Source organism: Larimichthys crocea, chromosome III (genome assembly GCF_000972845.2).
Source record: "Larimichthys crocea isolate SSNF chromosome III, L_crocea_2.0, whole genome shotgun sequence".
Classification (NCBI taxonomy): Eukaryota; Metazoa; Chordata; class Actinopteri; family Sciaenidae; genus Larimichthys; species Larimichthys crocea.
In genome coordinates, this window is record NC_040013.1 from 34,086,457 (window position 1) to 34,113,022 (window position 26,566).

Here is a 26,566-nt window from a genome sequence, read left to right on the forward strand (position 1 = left end):
ATGTCCTCTCACCTGTCAGTCCCCTACCTACACACAACAATACAGAAAACCTATACTCTTCTGAAACAAAATACACAGTGTTAAATATAGATCTCAAAGCACTTGTCCCTGTGGAGCGCCTATCCGACACCATTGTTCCTCAGCACGTTAACACCTACACTCACACAACGCTGAATCTTTGAGCGCAGTTTGTGGACATGGTAAGAGGCTAGACAAAGGGTAGTTTCTGCACCACAGTGCCTTCACCTCTCCCTGTGTGCCCACAGGGTAGGGCTTCCCTATCTCTGAAACCATGATACAGGGACAGAGAGAAAGATCTCAGCGGTGTCTCAGATCCGTTGTCGACAAAGGGTCAGAGTTTGGCTTCCTTGTCAGGTTTTGTTTCAGATGTTTAGCTTTGTGGAAAAAGATCTGGCGAGGATGCTCTGTAGAATTGGCGAATCCATTTTTATCAATGACTGTGGTACAAGTGTGAGTAACAGCACCACTGCCTCCTTCTGGAAAGGACGGGTATTAAATTGACCTGGAACAAATGTGCTGCTCTCTTTCTTGAATCCTCACAAACGTCAGTAGTTGTATCAGTTGTTGCAGTGGTGGACGTACTCACAGGTACAAATGTCGGAAGGCTTTTAACCTATGGAAGCTGGGTAAAGTTAATGATATTCACGTCCAGCCCTTTGCATCACTAATCTGTTCAAAACTGTGATATTCATTGTGAATACCTACCCTTAAAAACTGTGGAAATATTCTACAAATACAGTGTGAGAAATATAATGATTTATCAACAGAGAAAAAAAAGGTGTTTTTCCAATCGACCAACTTCACGATAAAGACATTTTCCTTTTCAGGTCAAAGAACATTTCTCAGACTAGTTTCACACATTGGGGTGGGAGAAAATCTTTCCAGTCTTTGTGTTTTTGTGAAGCTGCTTGGCTGGCAGGCAACAGCGAGGTGCATCCTGAGCACGTTAGTTTACACCCAGATTGCAGCTGTGTCAACAGCATAGCCCACGCCATGGGCTCTGCAGATACTGATAATGTGTATAACTGAGGGCAGAGATGAAGAGAATGACATGGTATTAATGGTCTCAGACAAACTGTTGATCGTCAGCTGTATCAGTCGTCAGTGAAGTTATTAAATTCATATCCAGTTTTAAAAGAGCCACGATTTAAACCTCCTTTCCCACATGATTACTGTGCTTCAACACCAGAAAGTGACTCTGAAACCTCAACCAAGCATCAAAGAAAATGCTTTATTACAATATTACATATAACTTACAGTGAAGTTAATAGCACCTTCTTCTTCATAAAGTTTGGTATGTTCCACTGATCCAGACGTTGGGAGAGTTATAATTAAATAACTCTTAAGAGGCCTCCACCAGGCTCTCCTCTCTGAACCACCATATGGAGTTGGTCTGCTGAGGTTATATTAAAAGTTCCGGGCTAAGGACAGAAGTCAGAGGTCACTGTGGGTCATAAGGGCCTCACCGGAGTCTTTACACCACAACTGCCTGAGGTCGAATCTACAGCCTCGAACATAGAGCTCGGCTGTAGATTTATTAGTTAAGGCGGATCTTTTCACACAGAAATTAAAAGCCTGATCACAATCACTCCAAAGGCCACTCCAGATTTTACTGGTATTCTTAAAGGGAATGAACTGAATTTACTATATTTCAGCAATTATGGAAAAGAGGAAGCATTACTGGAAAATTAAGTAAATGTTCCTCTGTTGTTTATAATGTGACAAAGGCCAGAGGTTATTCCAATGAAGGGGACTCTCAAGTTGTAAAGATTTTGCTCATCCACTTCAGAAAGAGAAACAGTAAATGTAGGCAAAGTAAAGTTTATGTTTTTGTGCTATCTGGCCTGGAAAGCAAACAACCACTTTCATATATACAGTGTTAAATATTTTTATATTAACAATGGATGAAACGCCTACATTAAATGTGAGAAGGTTCCCTCATTCCCCCTTAAAAATAAAGGTTCAAGTTGGAACCTAAAGTTCTTCATGGGGATGCCATGAGGGACCTTCTTTGGTTTGCAAGGAACCTTTTACAAATTATGATCAATATTATTATCAAGTTCTTTCCAGAACTTAGTGTAAATAGTATGTCCGAGAATAATTTCAATTAAATGTTTAATTGGAAATGCTACATCAGGAAAATTACTTAAAGTAATACAGTAGACTTCTTTATTACTTTATATAACAATAATAATTTATCACATTATTAATTGCTCTCTCTAAAAAGTAGTAGTCAATAAGTTAGGTTTACAAGCCATTAGTTAAAACTGTATGTACTTCAGGTTCACAAAAAAAGGCCTTTAAAAGGGGTTCAAACTGTTTTTATCAGAGCCAGGTCACATTGCTGCAAAGAACATCTTAAAGAACCAGCAATCAGTATAATGCCAAAGAACCTCTAAAAGGAAAAAGAAAACATAATTAAACATAAAAAGATTCTTTAAAGCACCAAACGTACTGCAACTGTTACTTCAGGTTTTTATTTTTTTTCTTGCATTCAGTTCCCCAAATAACCTTAAACAGCAAAAAACTGTTCTTAAGGATAAAAAAGTTCTCCAGAGAACTTATCATGGACCAGTTTTTCTTAGAGTGTAGGGACGAAGCCACAGAAAATGATCACCCAACTCTGCAGTTACACTAGTGTGGCTAAAAACAACCGAAACAGAAAACTAAAAATCATATTGACAGCAGCTCAATTATCTTTAGAAACATTTCTTATATCATAATCAGGAGTCTTATATCTGTGTTAATGCTGCTAACCGCACTCCATTACAAGGTCAGAGGCCAGAGGTCAGTGTCTGACCCCACTACTACTGACCAGTGCAGGGTGAGTGTGTTAATGTGTATTTGTGTGTGCGTGTGGAGGGGGGGCAGGTTGTACAAAACCAGAGACAATAGGCCCAGCTCTCTCCCACTATACTGCCACATCCACTCTCAGTTCACCACTTCCTGGGTATCTGCTGTTACGAGCCGGCTGAATTCCAGTGTTTGTTTTTTTTCCCCAAGGCTTCCAAATGCAACAAACATGTGGAAGAAGCTGGCGAGGACAAACGCACAGAGGGAAACGCACAGCAACATGGTCTCGCATTCCTCCTCCAGAGCTGGGTTATTATCAGCGATGGCTGGAAACAGAGGAGGAGATAGTTCAGTGAAGCATAGAGGTCAGACTGAGGAAAGGAAAGAGCAAAAAATTTTCCAAACTCCATTGCAGTACTTCAGGAGGTTTCTGAACTTGTTTTAGAATATTGTTGTTCTTTTTTACTTAAATACATTTATTTTAGAGATGAAACAGTTAGTTGATTCATCCATTAGTTGATCAACAAAATTAACTGGCAACTGTCCTGATAATTAAGTAATTACTTGTGTCACTTTTCAAGCAAAAATGTTAGGATACTCAGGATTCAGCATATATGAGACTTTGTTGCTGTTTCTCTTGCCTTTGATATTATTTCCTGATAGTTCATATAACAAATGATTGATTAAATAATCATAAAAATGATTGGCAGATCAATTGAGACTTAAAATAATATTAATAACATTAACTGCAGCCCTGACACAATGATAGATTTTGCAGATTAAGATTTCATACTCAAAATAAATGGCCAAATGTGTGTGGACCTGAACATTGCTCCCATGTGATTTTGAAATGTCTCAGTGTGGGCGTTAATCTGCTGCCATAACAGCCTCCACTGTTCTGAGGTTTTCCACAAGATTTTTGAAAAAACCTGGCTGATTGGATTTTCTGCCATTCTGCTGCAAAAAAGTTCACACCAAACTTTTTATGGACCTGGACCGGAGTCATTGTCATGTTGAAACAGGAAAGGGCCTTCTCCAAACTGTTGCCACAAAGTTGGAAGGGCCCACACTGTTATCTGAAATGTGCTGTTGCAGGAAGATTCCCCATAATTAGAAGTAAGAAGTACATTCAAAATGATGAAAAACAGCCCCAGATTCCAAGGTTTGCGTGGTTGATTTTAGTATAGTGTTTTACGTATTTCATTATGTTTTATGTATCTTATGTTCAGGTCTGTGCTCTGTGTTTCTCTTGGCAGCAGGAAACATTCCTTCTTGTGGACAGTAATGTCAGAGTTGATGCTGACGTTGAAAGTACAGTACAGTGTGTGTGTGTGTGTGCGTGTGTCTATGTACTTTTGACCCTATAGCGAATATGATCATTACATTACATTGCAATTATGAGAGGCTTTTGTCCAAAATGACTTACAAAACATGTGGCAGTTTCACAAAATATACAGAGACTTGGAAAAAATCTTAGTAAAGTTCCACTCACAGTATAAACTTTGTTCCCAATGGATTCTCTTGGACAATAAGCTGTAACTTAACCTTGGGTTAAGATCTTCTTTCTTTTTCTTTTTTTTTATCAAACTACATTTTTAGAAGTGAGACGACTCTGGAGTAAATAACAACAGTTCAAATAAACTCAATATCAGACAGATAAAGCAATAAAGTGTCCCTTAAGTTTAAAAGAAAGTTTAAGATTATGATATTTTGTTGATAAAAATGTTACTCAAAGACAAAAAACCTTTAGTGTGGAAAAAAGTGGAAGAAACTTCAGGAGCAACGGGGGAGTGATCTTGCAAAAGACCAAAATACCAAAACTACAATCTGGAAATCAGGATGGATTGTTGACCTTTTCCACTACTGCCAAACTCTTATCTGTGAGTACTTAAAACTGAGCAAAGTAAGTTTAAGAAGTCTGCAGGAGTATGTGTAGTATGTCTGCATGTTTATTCCCATTTTTGTTTAGATTCATTTGTGGTGATTTGTGTGCATTTTTATGTATTCATGGCTGGCTGCTTGCTGCTGCTCGAGTGCCTAAAGCCTGTAACGTGTGCCTGCTGTCTGTTGACTGCAGATGCTATTATGTGTGATTAATACAGTGTGTTTGTTGGCACATGCTCTCTCTCTCCCGCTCTCTGTCTGATAGCAGTTACACCCATCAAAGCTGTAAGCTGCCCCGAGGAGAAAACCCCTGCACCTGCTTCTGTTTGTGCCTAATGTAAACAGGTAAAAAACACAAAATCATCTGTGTGCGAGCAGGGGAGGGGTGTGCGATGTAAAGGGAGTAATTTGCACAGTTGAGATCAAGTTGTCAGGGCGCGTTGAGGCCATCATACCTGAGGAAACAAATTACACTGCCCTTATCAGACATATGAGATCAGAGGGGTCATGGAGATGGGACCCAGAGGATCACTGATGCAAATGTGTGTGAAATGAGGCAGGAGATTGGTGTGGATTACACCCAGCATGTTGGAGCAAAACATCACCTCTGGGGAGGATTCAGCCTGTCTGACTCACCGTTTCCCTCAGACTGTTGGTAAATGTTTGTCCAGTTCAGTGGTTACAATGAGGTCCACAGTATTTGTGTAAAGGTTTAGCTCAAGAAATGGACCCAAATGCAAGATTGAGTAAACGAAAAGATAACTTTAATCACTTGTGTACAGGTAAACACAAAATAACAAGAGGGTGACTGATGAGTCCAGGCAAAAACAACGTCCAGCAATCCAAGATAAATCTAAAAAACAAAAGCCCATACACAGCAAGAAGCACAGGGACAGAACAATGGACTGGGGAACAAAGAACACAGAGACTAAAATGACTAAATCAGGGACAGGTAAAACTAATCAACAAAGACAGGAAGTAAAGTAACAAGTCACAGAGGAAATAGAAAATAAAATAAAAATAAAAAAGTAAAACATAAAAGATATATGAAATAAATCAGGAAAAAAAAACGTGGGAAAAATCAGGTCTCTTGATGCTGAAGTTGTCATTGTACACAACTTTTCTTTTGGGTTTACTAAACTTCTTCCATAGAACTACAAAAGAACACTCATCTATTTTACATCACAACAAGAAAATGCCGTGGGTGCATCATTGGAGAAATCATTAAGTTTTTTTTCATCTCAACATTTGCTCTTGCTATGTAGAGTGATTTTTTGGGTCTCCACTGGCCGAGATCAGGGAGGAAAAATGGAAACCTGCCAAAAAGAGTGCTCTGATTTTGAGAATCCTGCCTCAGGTTAAAAGACAATGAACTACAGCAAGCTTTGATCTGCGTTCATATCCAGGCAGAATAACGATAGCTCCTTTGACCAGAGCTAATGATGTCTGTGGTGCGTTAGTATACTGCAGAGGGGGATTTGTAGCCACATGGGTACCTTTAATGAGTTTTATTTGTTTTGTTTTATCCCCCTCCACCTTTTACTCACCTCAATACACAGTATAATGAAGAGGGAGGGGTAGTGCGGGTTAAGAATCAGCCTTCTCCACACCTACATGGGGCTAATTATCCAAACCTCACGAGGATCATCGCACAGCTTCACATGAAGGAAAAGAGATTTTTCCTCCTCTTTCAACACATAATTCTATATTAACCTCCTTCGTTAGTAAAATTGGAGTGTGTCTGGATGAGGCTAATTTCACTTGGCATTTTGATACTAACTATTCCTGTTCACAGGCCTCATACCAGCATGATTTACTGACTGATATGAAGGAACATAAGGTAGAAGCTCTTGTAAGCAAACACACAAAAACCAACCATATGTTGCATTCTGGTGCCACATTTTCCTAGCCCTGGTTCAGTTATATTTAATTGAAACCTGAGCATAATAAATAAATATTGTCAAACACACACAACCAGCATACAAGAACGACAATCATAAATTCAGTAAGGTCAGGTTCTCAATGGGATCAGCAGGACAAGCCAAAGTTCACTAGTACATGGAGTCATTTCATTCAACATCAAAAAGACGGCAGCAAATAGACGTCAAAAAATGAATGCATAATTAAAGCTGCATTCACATGGATTCAGGAAGACGGAAGACACATTCTGAAGCACAGGAAAAACAAACGTGTCTGATACAATGGCAGGATGGCACATATGAAATATGCACAGTAATGTTCCTATGGTGCTATCATATTGTTTATAAAGAATGTAACAAAGTAACCGCTAACTTTAGACAGTTTATCATTTATTCTTGCCTGTCTGCCAGCCTCACCTATTTTTTTTACCGCTTGGCTCTCATTTACTAACATATCCGGTTTGCCCTCTAACATCTGCCTGAATCCATGTGAATGCCGCATAAGGTTGATGTAATAATGAGTGTTATGCAGCCACACTGTGCGAGTACTATGTATGTGTATGTATCGTTAAAACAAGATATCAAAACATATTACACACCCATTGTCCACCCGCCCACACAGGCGTTTTCACTTCTTCCGCCTGATTAGACCTCTTCAGACTTTCAATTAAAAGCTCATTCTTTGTTAGCTTTGTTGCACCTGTTAGGTCGGGAGAATTTACACTCTTATTGTTATCAGTTCAGAGAGTTTGATATCACGTAATTTCCCAGTGGTGTTCCACCCAACTTCAGCCTAAGTGAAGGTCTAATTAGCCAGTGTAATTGTGCAAGTACAGCACCTTTAAAGCATTTATGTGTAGAATTTAAAAACTTAACATCTTTGATATCATCACAGTGGTAGAATCAAAAAAGACACCATGAGCAGAGTTAGAAAAATAGCTTCATGACAAGAAGGTAGATTAATACCTGGATCATGTAGGACATACTGTAAGTGCCAAAAAATATACTTGAGTTTATTTTTATTTTTTAAACTTCCCTAACTTTTGTGTTAATGCGGCACAAAACTAAAACACAGAACCAGTATCAGTATTTTCAGGGCTCAGCATGAAACTTTAATCCATCTGTCCCACTTTTCACACTCTCAGAAGTCATAATCACTGACAAAAACACTGCCTGAAAAGTGTCGGAGCATCGGTCGCAGCACTTTCTCCACACAATACACTCCCTATCTCTCGGTCGGACGGCAGGTCCCAGTCCATCTCCTCCTCATTAAGCATATGTCTCATTTTCCATTTCAGACAGGAGATAGCATAGAAGTGCACACAAAAGCACTATTTTCAGCCCCTTCTGCTCATCTCGTCTGAAAGTCTAATGAGAGCGGATCAAATATAACTGACACTGAGGGGAGACAAAGGGAGACGTAGCCCTGGGTGAGAGATGAGGCAAAGTAGAACAATGGACCTGAATGTGCCATCACTGCGGCGGTATGGAGCAGGACCACTGAATGCAGATGATTCTGTAATGAGGGATTAAGTGGTGGATTATGGGTCTTTATTAAGATGTTTCTGATCCTCATTAAGCTGAATCTCGTATCAGGGCATCGATTCCACGCTCATTCGCTGGATCGGATGTTCTCTGGAGGAAAAAGAGAGGAAGGAGAAAGAAAGAGAGAGATGTGCTTCTATAATCCTCCTCTGGGCCATGTAACAAAAAACTATATGTAAAAGTACAAATCTTGTTTGAGATACGCAGTGATTCATGCATATATCTTTTGTATGTATATTTTGGGGGGATTTTTTTTTGCAAAAGCTGAATTTTGGCCACTTGGCAGCATTGCAAACAAATTGTGAAAACAACATTGACATGTGATCATCTTTTAAAGGTTCAGTGTGTACAATTTAAGGGGCTCCATTTACAGAATATGGCAGAAACAGAATCTTATATACATACCCACTTATGTCAACTGATCCCCACAGACCCACATAGGAAAATGAAATCAACCAGTAAAAATGAATCATTTACCAAACAACAGATCATCCTGAACACTGAAGAATGATCAACATACAACCTACATGCAAACCTTCTGTTCTCTTTAAGGGCTCCATGGCTTTAATAATACTAAGATAATGAAAATGCAATATCCTAACATGCTCAAAATGTTTAGCATGTTCACCATACTGGGTTAACACGTAGGCATGCTAACATCTGATTACTAGCACAAACTAAAACTCCAGTCCAAAATAAAAGTTCATACATATCTTGGTCTTGAAAACACAAAATACAGCAACAACAGATGAAAATGTCACTAGTTTTGAAGATGTTTAATCATAAACCGAAATATTGGACAATTTCAATTCTGATGGTGCTAGATGAAAAGTTCAAAATCAAGTTATTACTCCGGGGACATGAATGTGTGTACCAAATTTCATGACAATCCATCCATTAGTTGTTGAGATATTTAGCAAAGTTTAGTGCCAATCCATTGAATGTTGAGACGTTTCACTGATTAAGTGAAATCTCATGACCTGCTGACATTTCACTCAAAACCATGAAAAAGTCACCAAAGTTGGTAGATTCATCCTGAATGTCTGCATAAAGTTTCATGGCAATCCATCCCATAGTGGTTGAAATAATAAGTGATTTTCAGATCATTGTTTAAAACACATAAATCTTACCTTCTACCTTTCTACATTTGTATATTGTTGCAATGTTTGATCAACGTAATATCAATGAAATGATGAGTTTGGTTGTGTATTTGTACTGTATGTGTGCCTGCTACTGATATTATGTTCCTAATTAGAACAGGACTGAAGGAAACACGCAGAAACAAACGCAAACGCCCCTAAAAACAATATTTACATCTCATAACAACTCTGAACAAGACTGGAGCCAAAATGGAGCAGCGTTATTATAATCAGAGTATCTCAACTATTCCAGTATTTATGTGACAAAGTCCAAGTTTACTATAAGACGCAAGACACAACGGTTTAAATTAGACTAAACTTCCTCAAGCTCAGTGCAACGATTTCAGCTGACACAAACGTAATTTTAGAACAAAGACGGCCTCATTGCAAAGAGCACATGGAAATCTACCTTCACACTTCACACTCTCCCTCTATATGCACAGTCCTTCTTTCTTTTGCATGTTTACTGTTGCTTTTATTGCTCTTCCCACACGCAACCTGTTTTTGTCTCATCTTTCTTAAAAGAAAGATTAGAAATAGAAGCTGGCTGGGGCGGCGTTGAGCTCAGTTGGTAGAGCAGCCGCCCCATGTGTGAAGGCTCAGTCCTTGCTACGGAAGCCCAGGGTTTGAATCCGACCTGTGGCTCTTTCCAGCATGTCATTCACCATCTCACTCTCCCCACATTGCTGTCACTCTTCAGCTGTCTCTATCAAAATAAAGCTTGAAAAGGCAAAAAAAAAAAAAAATCTAAAAAAGAAGAAAGAAGCTATGCAAGGGCAACACAATTCACCTAGCAGCAAATCTAAAACTCACTCAACTAACAAGGTAAAAACATAAAAAAGATGTTATATATGAACAGAACAGATATAAAAATATATAAACGGTTATATACTACATGGTTTCTAAGGCACAAAGTTATGAAACGTAACACTCATTGCATTGATTGCATAGATTGTGCAGATTTTTGTGTTCTCTTTCTCCAACCTGCAAATGACGGCCAACAGCCTAACACATGCATAAGACACTGGAAAATAATTTATTTAAAAAATGTATTTTGTGGAAATTAACCGTAAATTTAGGTCTAATTATTGAGTAGTATAACAGATAACATACAAGCTTAGTTTCCATTCTTTTTTAAAATATATAATAGCTGTGTCAGACCTTTTTGAATACTTTTTTTCCCACAATTTCTAGATTCCCTTTTCCACATCATTCACTTTCCTTTAAGCTTTGGTAATTGAATAAGTAGCTTGCCTGTCTTTGGTGGAAGATAAAAGTAGATAATAAAGGATGATATACTGTATGTTGATCTATAAAGAAACCTCACAAAACAGAACAAGACAAATGCATAACGCACAGTTTATTAGATATTACCACAACATAATACACTTGTTGTATCAATATCTATATGTAAGCTATCTATCTATCTATCTATCTATCTATCTATCTATCTATCTATCTATCTATCCATCTTGCATGTACTCTCACTGGTCACTTTCTTTGCAATATTTCTTACACTATGGTCACTTTACATTACAATACTCTTTTTATATATCATGCCACTTTTATCCTCAGTACTTGTCTGTTTTGAAGGTTGACTGTTTTTTGTTTGTATTGTGTAGGTTATAGATATTTCTGTCTGTTTATTGTGTTTTTGCCTTTTCTACTTTTTTATAATTCTGTAGTGTACGCTACACTTTCCTCTGCTGCTGTAACAAGTACATTTCCCCGTGGTGGGATGAATAAAGTAAATCTGATCTACTCTCGCCTCTGGGCACAGGGGGGCGCTGTGACGCAGCTCTGCTCTCTGTAACGACTCTCTTGTCTTGGAAACAAGAACCTGTTGTCAAACGTTGCTAGGGAAGTAACCGAGCTACTTAAATAGCCGCTAAAAGAAAAAAAACAACAACAACAATAAACGAGAGGTAACTTTACTTCAGCGTGAATAACAGTGACATAACTACACGAGACTTAAAGTAACCAACATTACCTGTGTATTAATGTGAGCGTAGCTCAGCTAGCCTCTCTGTGTTGTGCTTTATACACACGAAGCTTTGCTGTAGGCTATGAGCTAATGTTAGCGCCGTGCATGTAAACGTGAGTTATTAGCTGGATGGTGGCGATCAAATATAAAAAAGCGACAAAATATATATTTATATAAACGTAAACAACGTAAGGTTTGAGTCGTTGTTAGGGGTAACGAAGCTATCTGCAGCTAATGCTGCCGCTAACACGTTGTTCATAGAGGAGCTACAGGTGTGATCAACATGTTAACTCACTCTCTGTGTTCAGGTGTATGCCAGTGAGCGATGAGAAAGCTCCATCCACCTGAGCTGGTGTCAGACATGACAAGAGGATGACTGAGAATGGAGAGGACAGCCCCCTCCATCAGTCCTGTGAGGCTCCTGATAAAGGAGATGTGATTGACAGCATCAGCAGGCCACTCAAGACCTCTTTAGAAGATGCCAAAACCTGCAAGGACCATAATGATGCGCCCAAACTCGCTGCTAGAAACACAGATGGAGACTTTGGCCAATACCAGCCTCGGCCACCCTCACTACCCAAGCTGTTCACCAGAGGCGGCTCAGTGGAGGAGACGGTGAGGACCAGGAGGCTGAGAAACAGCCAGGAGAGTCTGAGCGACCCCGCTGAGACCGGCTCCTCCACAGACTCGCTTAAAGAGAACCGGACAGTTCAAGCTCCAGGCGGGCTCGTTCTCAGTGGTGCTGCCACCACCACCAGAAATGAGCAGGAACCTGACGTGAGGCCCCTCTCTTCTGCTGGTACGACGGGGTCACCAGTTTTCCGGGACAGAGGGAGCAGTCTGTCCGAGTATGAAAGGAGACCCCCCAGCCAGCAGAGCGACCCCACAGACCACCGAGCGAGGTCCACCAAGGCGCGCCTGTCTCCGGTGCAACCCACTGGGCCCCTGCCCGCTCTGGAGAAGAGCTTTGCGTCAGCCACCTTGAGGGCAGCTAATAGGATTGACAGGGATTGTTTGGATTATGCAGTCCTGGCCAGAGAGAAACTCGGGGAGAGATTCCACAGGAACCTGAGCGACAGCCGGCTTCTGGAGAACATGGGGTCGGATAGTGCCTCTGTCAACTCCATGAGGTCCACCTACAGCGTGCTCAGCCCCATCAGACCCCAGGATGTGAGGAACAGGTACAGTGAGAACAACAGAGCATGTAGATGGTGCACCTACAGTCATCCCCAGGGTGGCTGGCTCTTCTGTAAGGCTTACTCGCAAGAAGGCTATTAGAAGATGGTCTCTTTCAAGGATAACTGAGGTACTAATTTGGATATAAGCCAGTGCTTATATGAGCCAGTTCTGTCAGGCTTCGAGGGAGAAAGTGGTCTTAGTTTTTAGGGAAAAGTGAGTGTTTTATTTTTTAAATTGTTGACATAACCTCTCAGAGAAGCCTTGCTTGTTCCCTACACTAATCAGCATCCTAGCAAGGCAAAGTTGGCTGTCAGTAGAAAGTGGCAATTTTCCTTCCCAATGTGTATTTTTCAGGAGCTTTCTGGAGGGCAGCGGGCTGGGAAGTGGAGCCCTGCTCGGGGCCGAAGAGCTGGACCGCTACTTCCCTGACAGGAAAGTGGGCATCTACATAGCCACATGGAACATGCAGGGCGAGAAGGTGGGAGGACGTCCTGCCTCTGTTGTGTCTCACAGACCATCAAGTTTTGCATACGTTCAGGCACCAACTGAGTCGTAACCAAGTTTCTGTCATTTTCAGGGGCTTCCAGCGAACCTAGATGATCTCCTACTTCCAACAGACTCTGAATTTGCACAGGACTTTTATATTATTGGGGTCCAGGAAGGTTGTCCTGACAGGTATGTTTTGTTTGATTTCAATCATGATCTATGCATGAAAGTGAGTTTTTATTATTGATTATTCTATCAGGGCTGTGAAGTTAAAGAAAAATACTACTGTGTATGTGACCGCATGCGTGCATGTTTGTGTACAGGAGGGAGTGGGAGACCCGTCTTCAGGAGACTCTGGGACCTTACTACGTCATGCTGTATGCAGCATCACATGGTGTTTTGTATCTCACCGTATTTGTCAGAAGAGATCTCATCTGGTTCTGCTCAGGTCAGTTCTTCTTCAAATAATAGGCCAAATCAAGTCAAATCAAATCAAACATAAACATTTTTTGGCTCCTGAACTAACCTCATCATTTGTTCTGTTGACCCGCACAGAGGTGGAGCATGCCACAGTCACAACCAGGATCATCTCCCAGATCAAGACCAAAGGGGCTGTGGGAATCGCATTTACCTTTTTTGGCACTTCCTTCCTCTTCATCACATCCCATTTTACCTGTGAGTCAGAGGTTTCCTCAAAGTCAGGGAGGCTGCAGACTGAAGCAATAATTTCTGATAGCAAGAGGACATTATCAGGACGGCTGTAGATAGACTTTGTATTTAAGTTCAGGAGGGATGTGGCACCAGGCATCTTCCATGCCTGGTGATAAAACAGTAATGTTTTTCTTATTTTTGTTGTACGTTAAATATTAGAAATGGTCCACACATGCAGTGAGAGGCATGTAGTATGCGGTCTCCTGTGTTTCTAATGTGTTATTCTGTTCTTCTTCCAGCGGGAGATGCCAAAATTTATGAGAGAATACTAGATTACAACAAGATCGTTGAAGCTCTAGCTCTTCCAAAAGGCCTTCCAGACACCAACCCTTACCGCTCCACACCGTGTAAGACTCTTTTAAGCTGCCTTGTGTGAAAGATGTGAAAAATCTATTAGGATGTTGTTTCTACACGCAGAGCTGAAAAAAGCCAACATGCTGCAGTTAGTCTGTTCTTCTTTCTGAAAGATGTAACATTCTTTGAGTTCCTTTCATAATCAAAAGATGTCATTTGTGATTGTAGCTGACGTCACCACAAGGTTCGACCAGGTCTTCTGGTTTGGAGATTTTAACTTTCGGCTGAGTAAGGATCGGGTCGATGTGGAGACGATCATGAACCGCACAGTCGCAGGTGATATGGGCCCCCTGTTGGCGCACGATCAGCTCTCCAAGGAAATGAAAGATGGTATGCTTGCATGTAGGAGGTCGAATCTCTGTGGACCTACGAGTCGGTTGTTGTGTTTAATTGATTCTCACACTCTGAATGTGCTTCTTTTCCCCTCCAGGTTCAATCTTTAAAGGCTTCCAAGAGGCACCGATACATTTTTTCCCGACATACAAATTTGACATCGGCTGCGATATCTACGACACGACTTCTAAACAGAGGACGCCTTCGTACACAGTAAGAAGAAACAAAAAAAAATCAAGCTCTGCATGACTAAAAATATTCAGATACTCCTATTTTACTTGTATACTTTCCAGTTTCTCTAATTAAAATTTAAACTTGAAACTTTCCGTCAGCATCGCGTGCCTCCTGAAAGAGTTAAACCTCTTTGTTTCTGTTCACAGGACAGGATCTTGTTCAGGAACAGGCAGGCTGATGACATAAAAGTGGACAAGTACACCAGCTGCTCCAACATCAAGACCTCAGACCATCGGCCCGTCATCGGCGTCTTCCAGGTCAAACTCAGGCCAGGCAGAGACAAGTGAGTCCCGCTGCCATTCAGAAACATAGATTAAAATAGTGTCATCATGTTGAGGTGCATGCCACAACTTAATATAACTGTAATCATCATCATCATCATATGTAGTGTACTGGTATCAGAGGAAGGTCTTGTCTAACAAAAGCTAGAAAGTGCTGCAGTTAGTAAATTGTCTTGTCCAGTTGTCTTTTATTTTCATCTTAAAAGTCTTTGTTGGTTTTGTCTGTCTGCGTTGTTTAGCATTCCCCTTGGTGCAGGACAGTTTGACAGAGGCTTGTACTTGGAGGGCATCAGGAGGAGGATCACCAGAGAGCTGAAGAGGAGGGAGGCCATGAAGAACCAAAGTAGCAGCGCCATCTGCGCCATCTCCTAAACCCTTAGAATGAACTCTCCAGACCAGACAGGACTGGATCGAACTGTGCCAGAAAGTGCGGGCAAAAGAAAAAAAAAAAAAAGGACCAAAATGAAACCAGAGTTGTCTTAACTGCACAGAGCTCAGTGCTGGTTGTGGCAACTGAACAGAGAGCGCCCTCTGTTGGGCATTGAGAGCTGTCTCTGTGTGTGTGTGTGTGTCCTTGTAGAGGTGACTGGCTGTACTTTGAGGGCAGGGACCTTGAGGTCAGACAGACACAGCGGCAGAAGTTTGGCCTTTATTTATTCAGCCCTCCCTAACTCAAACATGACTGATACAGACAGGTGGGTTGGGGGGGTCTGCGGTGTGAACTGATCTAACCTTAAAAGCTCTGTGTAGCTGCATTCATTCAAAAAGCATCACGGACCACGATGTTTTTCTGAATGCTCCATCAGTGTTCAAATGCCTTGTGAATATGTCATCAAGCAGCTTATCAAACATAATTGCATTTTGGTGGTGCATTTTTTTAAATATAATTTAGGTGTCTGCCATTAAGCTGAGAGATACATTAAGACTGAAGATATGGGCATGAGGTCAAATATATAATTTCAAGAGCATGACATTGATGAGCACCACAGTCAGAAAGTTGTTACTACTTATCACATGCTACTGTTGAATTTCAGGGAGATCAAATGTATTTTTGAACAAACTCGCTTCCTATAAAATACAACATTTTATTTACACTGTTAACGCCTGTCTCACCTTTTCCTCTTATACGGCCAAGTGATCCTTTGCAACAGACTGTAACTCAATGCCTTACCTCCCATATCGCTGCTGTGTAACCTCATATATACTATATACTAGAAACTGTCCACGTACTGTATGTACCACGTTAATGGCAGTCTGCTCCAAAAAGAAGTGCCTGTGGGTCTTTTGTCATTTCTTCAGGACCTCTTTATCTGCATCGTTTTATATGTCACCTAACATCACGTAATAAATGTTTTAAAACACACTTGTTCGTTGGTGCTTTTTTTTTTTTGGCCTTTTTATGCCTTTGTTGATAGTACAGCTGAAGATAGACAGGAAGCAGGGGGCAGAGAGAGGGGGAGTGACACGCAGTAAATTAGCTGTCTGATGCGGGATTCAAACCGGGGCCAGCTGCAGCGAGGACTATAGCCTCCACACACGGGGCGGCCGCTTAACCAACTACGCTACCGACCGCCCCTGTCGTTGGTGCATTTTGTCCATTACACGTTAACGCAAGGCACTTAAAATATATCATTTTATTTTGAAAGTAATTACATTTATTTACCAGTTGGTACACAGATGTTCAGAGTTTAACATATTCACTGTGGTCAGAGCCACTGAAGTACTAGTAAAATACACATTGATGCACATCAGTGTTCAGTAAAATGTACTTTTGAAATGTCTTGGCTAAGCACAGAGGAAACTTCTCGTAAAGGAATAGTGCGACATCATGCATGAGAAGATCGACATCACTCTTTGGGGGGTATTGATCATCTTCAACTCTCTGCCAGAAAACAATTAAGCATATTTCCCAAAGTTGGAACTATTCCTTTAATTTATCCTGGTAAATTTTTAATTTGCAAAGACATCAACACAACCACAAAAATACAAAAAAAAGAAAGTTTTTCACTTTAAGTTTAAACCTCTTTACATTTGAGACACAATGATGACAGAAAGTTTAAACCTCTTTACATTTGAGACACAATGATGACAGAAACTATGATTTCCATCTTGAGAACTACAGTTTGTCACATTTATCCCACATTTTCCAAAGACTTCTTTATTAATCAGTTCACCATCGCTGTGTATTGTGCGTCCTTTGCTTGTGAAGGGAGATTATCAAGTGCTGTTGTAGAAACAGTGAGAATTTCAAAGTTTTTGAACATGGAAAAAGAGAAAGCTTTAGGTGGAGTTTGAGAGAACACTCATTCCATTATTCATGAACTTAAACAGGTTGGTATTGGCGTTTCTAAATGGGAAATGAATAAAATAAAACAAAAAATACATTTTTGCTTAGGTGAATTGTCCCTTTAAAACTAAACTCCTGCAAACCATCAGTAAATAGTAGCAGTAAATAATGAAATATGGCTTTCTGCCCTCAAACAATAAATACAGATACTCCAGCTGTATGTAGACTACGGTTACTGTAAAGTAAAACATAACTTTCTTTAAAATTCCCACCCTTAGAGGTTCATTCAAGAGGTGAGTATTAGTCCCCTCCCAGATTGAGCTGTGTTGAGTTCTGTGGTGGGAGGGAACACTAGTTTAATCTTCCAGTCCAGTTTATTTACAGTGACGTTTGCCAGTGATGACCGGCTTGATGGTTGTGGGGGTCTATCGAAAGAGGCGATACATGCGGGGCAAACGTCCGTCCTTGCTGGACAGAGCGGCCTGGATGTGTTCATACGAGGGCATCTCCGTCAGGTCTCCCAGAGCTGCTACTGCGGGCTTACTGCGCATCATCTTGGTGGTTACTCTCTTAATGTCACTAGCTGTCACGTTGCCTGGAAATTATTTGTAGGAAAGTCAAAAAATGGAAAAAACAAAGAACATTTTATCCGAAGTTTGGATAAATCACTTAAGACTGTATTTAATACTCACTTATTAAATCACACAGTTCATGTGGCAGCTTTCTCTTTCCTGTGGAGAGAACCTGGCGCCCAACATCTTCAAAAATAACCGGCCGTGACTCCAGGTTCATCATCAACATGGACTTGAGCTGAGTCTTTGCCCTCTCCAGCTCCATCTAAGTATACAGGGAGAAAAATTTGAAAAATGTTCTGAGAATGAACATTTTTTTAACAATAATGAATATTGGTAAAGTTGCGGTGGATTGTCCTGACAGTCAAACACGGTTATTACCTCTCCTGCGTTGCCAGCCATTTGAATGAACTCTCTGGTTATTATCTCCACCATTTCACGCACCTGGAGATACAAAGACAAGCTGTTCACATATTTTGGAAACAGAATATAATTATCTTTAGGAATATCTGACATTGTGAAAAGCTGCATTTCATCACTTGTATACAGCCCTGGAAACGCCCATCGACCTACCAATTTGTTTTCAGTTTGTGCTGCAATTTAGTTGGTTGGTAACTGGATGGAAATTGGATGAGAAGAAAATAATAAAACATTTGAAACCTGCTGTCCTGAGCTTGTACCAACCTGTCTGGGGTCTGCACTGGCATGGATACACAGCAGACCACTGTCCTCATAGCTATGATGGTAGGAGGTGGCATTGTACATCCAATGATGCCTACAACAGACGAGGAGAACCAGAAGACAAAAAGTTCAACTATGACTGGTATGACTTTTGACTGGTGTTATATTAGTGACTCATCTGAATCGGGATGTTCACCTGTTGAGCACGTTCAAGTACAGGCGGGTGAACATGCCTTTGCCAGGTCCTCCTGCAGAAAAGGAGCCGCCTCCACCCATCATCATGTTGAGCACTGCGAATGGGATGAAGTCGTCCTCCTGTACAGGGAAAACAGACATTTTTAAACATGTATCAGGCATCTGATAGGAGACTCTCCAAGATAATCAGACAATGCAAACACCAACCAGGAAGGAGCAGCTCTCCAGTCCGATCATGATGTGGGTGAGTTCTGGGATCGGGGTGGGGCCAAGGCTCACATCTGACATATCCTTCTCCATCTAACAGATGAGAAAAGAAGATTCCTTCAAGACTCCTCAGCCAAAAGCTTTTATTGTTTCGTCAAAAAAGGGAGGACATTACATTAAAAACATTTTTTGCTTAATATTTAAACCAAGAAATGAAAAATCCAAAAAGACGACATGAAGCCAAAAATCACCTTGATGATGCCACCAGTGTACTGTGCAACAGAGAGGTCCACGTTGGCTACTGAACTCGTTCCCCACACTGGCTTCACATTAAGCAGGTACTTCCTGGCACATTCAACCAGCTGCTCGTGTTCGATGCCCACTCCAGCCAGCACCATCCGCTCGGGACAGTAGTAGTTACGCAGGTAGCTGTGAAGGACTTTCTTGTCAATCTTGTCCACATTGTCTGCAGGACAAAAGCGAGGCAGCCCGACCGTGTTGCCTCGATATGCAGCCTGAAACCACACAATGAACAATGTAGTTAAAAAGGTACAGTAGAGCTGCACCAGAAATAATCAAAAAATAAAAACAGCCTTGATGTTTAAAGGTGGTGGTGTTGGAGAGTCTAAACTAATGACGTGACTCACAGCATGGATCATCTCAGTGAGTAAGGGTTCAGGGTCTGGCCTCATGTTTAAATCTTCTAATTCAAAGCGCACCGCCATTCTGGTCATCTCGATCTCTTCATCTGCATGTAAACGAACGCAGATCATCAGACAGACATTTGGCACAGTTCCCCTTGGATTTGTTATTAAAAATAATAATGTACTTACCCAGCAGGCGAGGCTGTAGAACAGCATCGGACAGAAGACTGACCACTGTGTCCAGACCCTTGACTTCAGCAGACACTGCATACATGGTGGTATCTCTGCACAGCAAAATGAACATACATCACACATACAACAGCTGGATTTACATCACTATCCAACAGAAGAAAGGCTTAGTTCACATAGGTGGTAGTAATACATATCAACACGCATCGTGCTGAAAGACTACATACCTTGATGTCTGGCAGTCACAGATGCCTCCATGTTTTTCCAGTGTGAGGAGAATTTCATCTTTACTCCCGTACTGAGCTGTGGACTAAAGATAGAAATAACTCCTGTCAACATAACTTCATAAATCTCAACTTCGTTTGACGGCATTTACTTTGCTTTACTTACAGAAAAGGCGAGTTTCTCTAGAAAGTGTGCTATTCCACTTGGGTACTTTGTTTCATGTCTGGATCCAGAATTTACTAAAACTAAAAAATATGAAAGAAAACAAACATTTTTTATCCACTTCTGCCAGATCCTAAAGACAAGTGAATATTATAATTTACATATCATTGCTCCACCTTACCTCCGACTGTGCAGAATTGACCAAACTTGTTTTGGGAGGCAACTTTGAGGCCGTTTTCTAGAGTAGTGATCCTGGTCTCGTACTTTTCCTGACCATCCACCGATGCAAACACTGGCTTGGGAATCCCAGGCAGCGGTGCAGAGAGGGAAATATTTGGGTATCCACCACCACTGCTGTACTTTCTATAAGCTGCGATCCCAAACCTTTAAGAACAACAAAGCAAAGTTTCTTTAACTTCTTGTGAAAAAACATGATGAACTTGAGCAAAGTAGTAGCTAAACCAAAAGTATACCCCAGTAAATTTTGGAGTTGAGGTGGTAAAGCTTACATAAGATTTAAAAGGAACTGAATATACTAAATAAATAAGTAAAAGTTGTTGACGAACTGTTTAAAAAGAGTTTTATTCTAGGTACTATGAAGCATAACTACAAATAAGTGACAAATGACAGGACTGCTTTCAACACAAGCTTTACTGCTACCTGGCATAGAGATCTCTGAAATATACTGAACACTGTTGATGTCAAAGATATTTCCACATATATTGTGATGTCTCCAACATATCCCATAGGTTGTACAATCAGGTTAAGATCAGGTGATTGTGAAGGCCAAAGCATAATGTATGATTCACGTCACGTTCACGCACATCAGACCATTCAGAAATGACTGACTGAGCCTTTATCATGTCTCTCCACTCATTGAATTAACTTGCCACACATCTGTACATCCTGCAGTCATGGAAGGAAGAAACAAGCTCAGCTGCCATTAGAGTCACTTAACCCTAGAACACCAACGTTAAAATTACTAACACCATCACTAACTTCGGGTATATTTTACCCGATATAATATCCCGGATAAAATACAGTTTTCATCAATTTATGTAAAAGTACAACACTGTATGCCAAATTGTAGTACTCGACTTTAATATCCCAATATACAACATCACATAAAAGGCAGCAAAATTATTGAAAAATCGGGTAATCCTTAACGAAAAATGTCCTAACAAAAAAACTGGGAACTTGTTCTTCGGTTCACCCATTCCTGGGACATGTGAGTCTTGTCTGGTGAAGGCACAGTCTTTCTGAAACTGTGAAAATCACCCGAACGCATGCCTCTTGAAAAAAACCATAGATGGGAGCAGGGAAACAAACATAACATTAATGACATCAGTGAGCAGCCTGAAGCTAAACAAGGACCCATGCAACTCAGACAGCAGCAACACAATGAAAAGCACATGACAAGAACTGTGTGTGTGGTAGTGTTGGAGGGATAATTAACACTAATGTAGTCTTAATACAAACAGTCCTGCGATGAATGCTGACTTCATGGAGGTTGTAATGGTAAAGGCACTGATTCAAGTGTGAGGTATTATGAGAGATAATTTAAATATGTGACAGCAGCCAACATTATAACCTTCATGGAGCATCAAGCTTCATAAACTATGAATTGTTTTAGCAGACAGATCATCAGGAAGTCTCAAACACCAAAATACAACAACAAAGTCATGTAAGCTGCTCGTTTAGCACATTTACACACATCAACAAACATGCGGCTCAGCGCCCAACACACTGGAAAAACACGGATTTATAAAATGTCACTACAGCAGCTCTACAGCCAGTCTCTAAAACACACAGATCTCGGTTCTAACGCGTGGTGACTTCGTACTTTCAGTCCTGATGTGACATCATGTCCATCCTGACAGCAGCTAACACTTAGCACCATGCTAACTGAGTGAACGTCAGAAAAGTTACGACGCTGCCGATATCAGCTGAAGCGTGGACCAGCGACATGCTGGACACACCGACAGTGTGTGTCTCCCTCTAAAGAGGAAGTCTGAGCGTATTTATTTCAACATGTTTGTACCTTTGGACACGACTCCAGGTCCGACACCGCGACATGTGAGTCGCCATCTTGGTTCCTCTGTGACTACAAATCCACCCGGATGACGATGAAAGTGTCGTGAAGCACTTCCGGACGCCTGATGAAACACTTCACTTCTTTTTTAAATTTTTATTACCTTTTTATTAACACCGTATTGTTTTAATGTTAGTCTGTGATGTATTTTATTTTATTGTTTTGTTTTGTGCTTTTTTCACACACCATTGTGTTAAATTACAATATTATTGAAACATAGTGTTACAGGAATTTTTAAAGAAAATTCCTTGAATAAGGAAGACTGGACTGAAAGTATCAAAGTTTAAGTTGAATTTATTATTCTGCAACACACAAAAGGTGTTACAGAGAAAAGGCTCCTTGAGGAGCTCTAACATTTTTGAAAAAATGGTTCCGTCTCGGACACCTTCCCACCGATAATTTCCCTTTTTGGCTCTCTGCTCAACATTATGTATCAAAATGACACTTCTCAGGCCTGTCTCTCACATCCTTGTCTCTCCTGTCCTTGAACTGCTGATCTACAATTATCTCTCCCTGCCATCCTCAGCAAAACACAGTCCAAATAAGGGAAGTGCTAGAGACATGCACAAAACAGGAAACACACACATCACATAAGTCAAAACATCTGAACCTCAGTATAAATCCTAATTTTTTATAATACATAGCATCCAGAAACCCTGATCATCAGCAAATATTTAACTCCATTTGATGAAGGTTATTAATGATCCTACGTGTACTTTCTGTTCTTCCAAAGTAATTGGCATTTAATTTCACATGTTTTGGAAGTGTACCCCTGTGGCCGAATTTTGGAAGATGGTTGCCTTTAACCTCTCTAAGCTGTTTAAGATCAGATTGCCCTGTTCGCCTGCTACACTCATTTTAAATAACCTGTCAAGGCTGGCTTTGACAAAGAGCATTGTTGGCTGAATATACAGCTGCAAAAAAAAATAAAAAATAGCTGCCACATGTTGGAAACCTCCACATTCACTCTTTTCGAGCATGGGTTTTAACATATTTGGATATTGTTTATTTGGAGTTGTCGACAGCTGGAGTCCACGGAGCAAAAGAGTCAGCAGTAGAGGCTTGGCATTCACTCCTAACTATCCTCCGTGGGATTCAGGTGTAATATGTGACTGAGATATGGAGTTCTGGATCCAGGGGGTAGATTGTGATTGTGATTTTTGCTTTGACTTTTTATTTTTGTTGTATCTGTATATATGTGTAGGTATGTATGTGAATATATATTTTATGTTCTATTTTTGTAACGTGCATATACCTATATTCTTCCCTAAAATAAAAATAAAAAATTTGAACACAAACAAATATTATTGAAACATTTCCATAAATGTCTTCATTTCATTTTTGTGTTTTAAAATAAATAATAAAACAAAATAACCATTGAGCAGAATTAAGTCTTTTTTGACACAGAAATTGGAAACATAAGATGAAGATTCATTAACTCTGTATTTGGGCTCTGGGATACCAAACAGAACAATTGATCCTTTAGAGAGCATTTAGCTGCCCATCACTGAAGGCTGACACAGAAATAGGCCAGCTCTTGAATAACATTCCCACGTCCACCTGAGTTTGAAACAGTCTGAAGCTGCAGATGGATTTAACAGGCCTGTGACCAGCAGCAGATCTGACTGAAGTGGTGACATACGTCTCCAGTTACTACTACGATGTTCTTCAACTTGCAAGTCACAACAGTTTTGTGGTTAATTTCTGTGCTTCCACAGTGCAGCTCAACCTATGAGATCCACGATACCATTCACTCTCTTAAAGATGAAAACCTCCACCTGCAGTATCGACTGGAGAACCTCACCCGGGCTCTCAGAGACTTAAAATATCTGCTGACAGAGCACACCAAAGGTAAGAGTTATCTGATCAGAGTTATTGGATTATAAATAAGTGCCTTTTCAATGAAGAAGTTCTAAATAGACATTTGTTTCATATTTAACAGTTTCTGGGGGGAAACATGACACTCAGTTCCTGCATGCCTGGAAGGAATGGTCCAAACACGGTAAGGTCTCCTACTGAAATTTGAAAACAGAACATGTTTTGGTACATGAATCTATGTTTTATATTGTCCAGGTGTTAGTGCTGAAACTCACCAAATGTTGGAGCAGGCCCTCTGTTTAACTGAGCTCCACGGAGCTTCCCGGTCCAACTTCATCACTCCGGGCTTCTTCATCCTCTCACCTTTCATCTCTATGATTCTCCTGCTGCTGTCATGACTCGGCTCCAAAACAGCAACATCCTTCAGCTCATTGTAACTAGATGTTACAGTCCCCATAATTACAGGATCGGGAAAGTGTTTGCAAATGTATTATTATCCATGTGCTCAGTTTAAAATCATGTCTTTATATAAACAATCAATATATTTATACAGGGCAATATCAGAATCCGTGAGCGTAATGGTTACCTGTAAATCATTTAATCACCTAAATTCCCAGAAATAATACAGAAGACATGACCACTGTGCATGTCCTCAATGATAGCTATGGAATAAACCTATTTGGTATTCATATTGTATTTTTGTGTGATTTTTTGTGTACTGTATTTCCTTTTTTAATGTTCTTGAACCTGAAAAGAAGATATTTATGTGGTAGTGTAGTGCTATCATTGTCAAGTGTTTCTTTTTTCTATTTTTCATCCTCTATTTTCCATACAATTTTCATCAATCAATGGGGTATCAGAAAGGATCTAAGACAATCAATAATGTTCATCCTGTCGTGTCTTTATTTGCTCTTATACTCAAATGTGCAAGTGATAATATGTGTACTATAACTGAGACAGACATGTAGCTTGTATATCAATACTTTTTCTCTCCATTTGGAAAAGTCAAAGGATTTTTACCGCTAAGACACTCCTTTTAATATCTACATTAAACTGTGGTCTGACAGATTATTTGTGAGTACTGGGATGCTTCACCTCCTTTGGTGGATTTATGTGTTTGATGTTGTCCTGAATCCAACAATGTTACATTTCGTTCACTAAATCAGTCTTTGTCTGCTTAATTAAAATGACCCTTCCTGCATAGATTATAAATCGGTGCATTTGTACTTTAATTTCCATTTGATTATGCTGAATGGATGGTCAATTTACATTTGCAAGGACTTCATCTGGCCCCAGTACACATGTGGCAAGACTACACTATGTTAGCTACAGCCATGCATGTGAATAAGACAGAAGCCACAGCATGCATGGGTCTGTTTTACATGTACTCTTTTATCATGAAAATAGGTCATATATATGGTTGAAACACACCTATGAATGCCAAATGCTAACATCATCAGCATGATATTCTGCTCACGATGACAATGCCAACATGTTGATGTGTAGCAGGTATAATGTTTACCATCTGACTGTTTTAACTTATTTAGCATGCTGGCATTAATTAGCGCCACACACAAAGATGATGGAGATGGTGTTCATTTCACAGGTAGTTGTAACAGTGTTATCAGTTAAAAGTTTGGCCTGATGATGGCACTAGAGGAAAAATCAAAGGATCGCTAAAGTTATTATAATTCATCCCAAATTTCACCAAATCCATACAATTATTTATTTGAGACATTTCACCCAAAAACACAAATCTGAACCTCATGGTGTCAGAGTATTGACAAAGCCATTAGGAATCATTATCTCCAAACTATGAGCACCTGTACAACATTTTAAACTTCAGTGCTTCACTCTGTTGACGAAGACTGAAATTACTTTGGAATCGGCCCATTGAATACAAGTGAACAACCTCATCTACCAGCAGATTTTTTTATTTGTTCTAAGAAAATAATAACTTGTTAATGACCTGTAAGGATAGACATTATTTATAGTGATATATTTACACTTATGCTGCAGAGCCACCTTCCTAAATGCTCATCCTGAAATGCTCTACAGATTGATTCAGTGTTGTTGCTGCAGTCATTAGTTCCCAATTAACCTACATTTAACCAGCACTTACACATTAAGTTGACACATCGGTTCTCTATTGAATAACAATCATTACTTAGTGTCACTGTGATGTTAGCTTACACAACAGTGTGCTCACAATGTGACAGCTATGAACACTACAACATATAACACACACACTTTTGCTTCAGAAGAATGAGACAGAAATGACTGTGACACTAAAGGAAGAAGAGACACAATGATGATGCTCTTAGCTTAATCCAAATAATCAAATAAGATAAAATGGTAAAAATCCATACAGGCAGCTTATTATATACAGATACAGTCAGTATTTTAATTTGTTGGTGAGGAAAATACATATTAAAAGAAAATAATAATATAATGTAACATGAATATTACATGTGCACCTTTATGAGTTTTTTATAGTTTGATCCAGACCCTTTAATTATTGTATAATTAGGGTAAATCTTGATGATACATTGTGTTTGTTTGCAAGTCAGTAAAATGGTGCTATCACACATCAAACACACAAACACACAGTTGAGAGTTGTAAAACACAGC

The 26,566-nt window shown here is 40.1% G+C and overlaps 2 protein-coding genes across 2 annotated transcripts; one reads left to right on the forward strand and one right to left on the reverse strand.

Moving 5' to 3' along the window:
• The first annotated feature begins 11,123 nt into the window (after window positions 1-11,123).
• Window positions 11,124-16,226, forward strand: inpp5e (inositol polyphosphate-5-phosphatase E). The gene is made up of 11 exons (XM_027278440.1): window positions 11,124-11,228; window positions 11,596-12,466; window positions 12,819-12,942; window positions 13,042-13,139; window positions 13,274-13,398; window positions 13,506-13,625; window positions 13,901-14,008; window positions 14,184-14,345; window positions 14,446-14,561; window positions 14,729-14,865; window positions 15,103-16,226. The coding sequence occupies exons 2-11, from the start codon at window positions 11,658-11,660 to the stop codon at window positions 15,233-15,235; spliced, it is 1,932 nt and encodes a 643-aa protein (XP_027134241.1). The 5' UTR covers window positions 11,124-11,228; window positions 11,596-11,657; the 3' UTR covers window positions 15,236-16,226.
• A 583-nt stretch (window positions 16,227-16,809) lies between these two features.
• On the reverse strand, window positions 16,810-22,176 carry pmpca (peptidase, mitochondrial processing subunit alpha). The gene is made up of 14 exons (XM_027278312.1): window positions 22,067-22,176; window positions 20,207-20,409; window positions 20,029-20,108; window positions 19,866-19,948; window positions 19,639-19,733; window positions 19,453-19,553; window positions 19,057-19,320; window positions 18,806-18,898; window positions 18,600-18,718; window positions 18,407-18,497; window positions 18,104-18,166; window positions 17,843-17,987; window positions 16,926-17,745; window positions 16,810-16,884 (listed from the first exon to the last, which is right to left on the reverse strand). Exons 1-13 carry the CDS (start codon window positions 22,111-22,113, stop codon window positions 17,576-17,578), a joined length of 1,554 nt encoding a protein of 517 aa, XP_027134113.1. The 5' UTR covers window positions 22,114-22,176; the 3' UTR covers window positions 16,810-16,884; window positions 16,926-17,575.
• Window positions 22,177-26,566: the final 4,390 nt, after the last annotated feature.

Bases quoted from the DNA above. Each gene is read 5' to 3' on its own strand.
- inpp5e (XM_027278440.1), top strand. From the start codon at position 11,658: ATGACTGAGAATGGAGAGGACAGCCCCCTCCATCAGTCCTGTGAGGCT. The intron at 12,943-13,041 runs GTGGGAGGACGT...TGTCATTTTCAG, and splicing joins GGAACATGCAGGGCGAGAAG to GGGCTTCCAGCGAACCTAGA. The intron at 14,009-14,183 runs GTAAGACTCTTT...TTGTGATTGTAG, and splicing joins CCCTTACCGCTCCACACCGT to CTGACGTCACCACAAGGTTC.
- pmpca (XM_027278312.1), bottom strand. From the start codon at position 22,113: ATGGCGACTCACATGTCGCGGTGTCGGACCTGGAGTCGTGTCCAAAG. The intron at 20,109-20,206 runs GTAAGGTGGAGC...CATATTTTTTAG, and splicing joins TCAATTCTGCACAGTCGGAG to TTTTAGTAAATTCTGGATCC. The intron at 18,167-18,406 runs GTTGGTACAAGC...TTGTATCTCCAG, and splicing joins CCAGTGCAGACCCCAGACAG to GTGCGTGAAATGGTGGAGAT.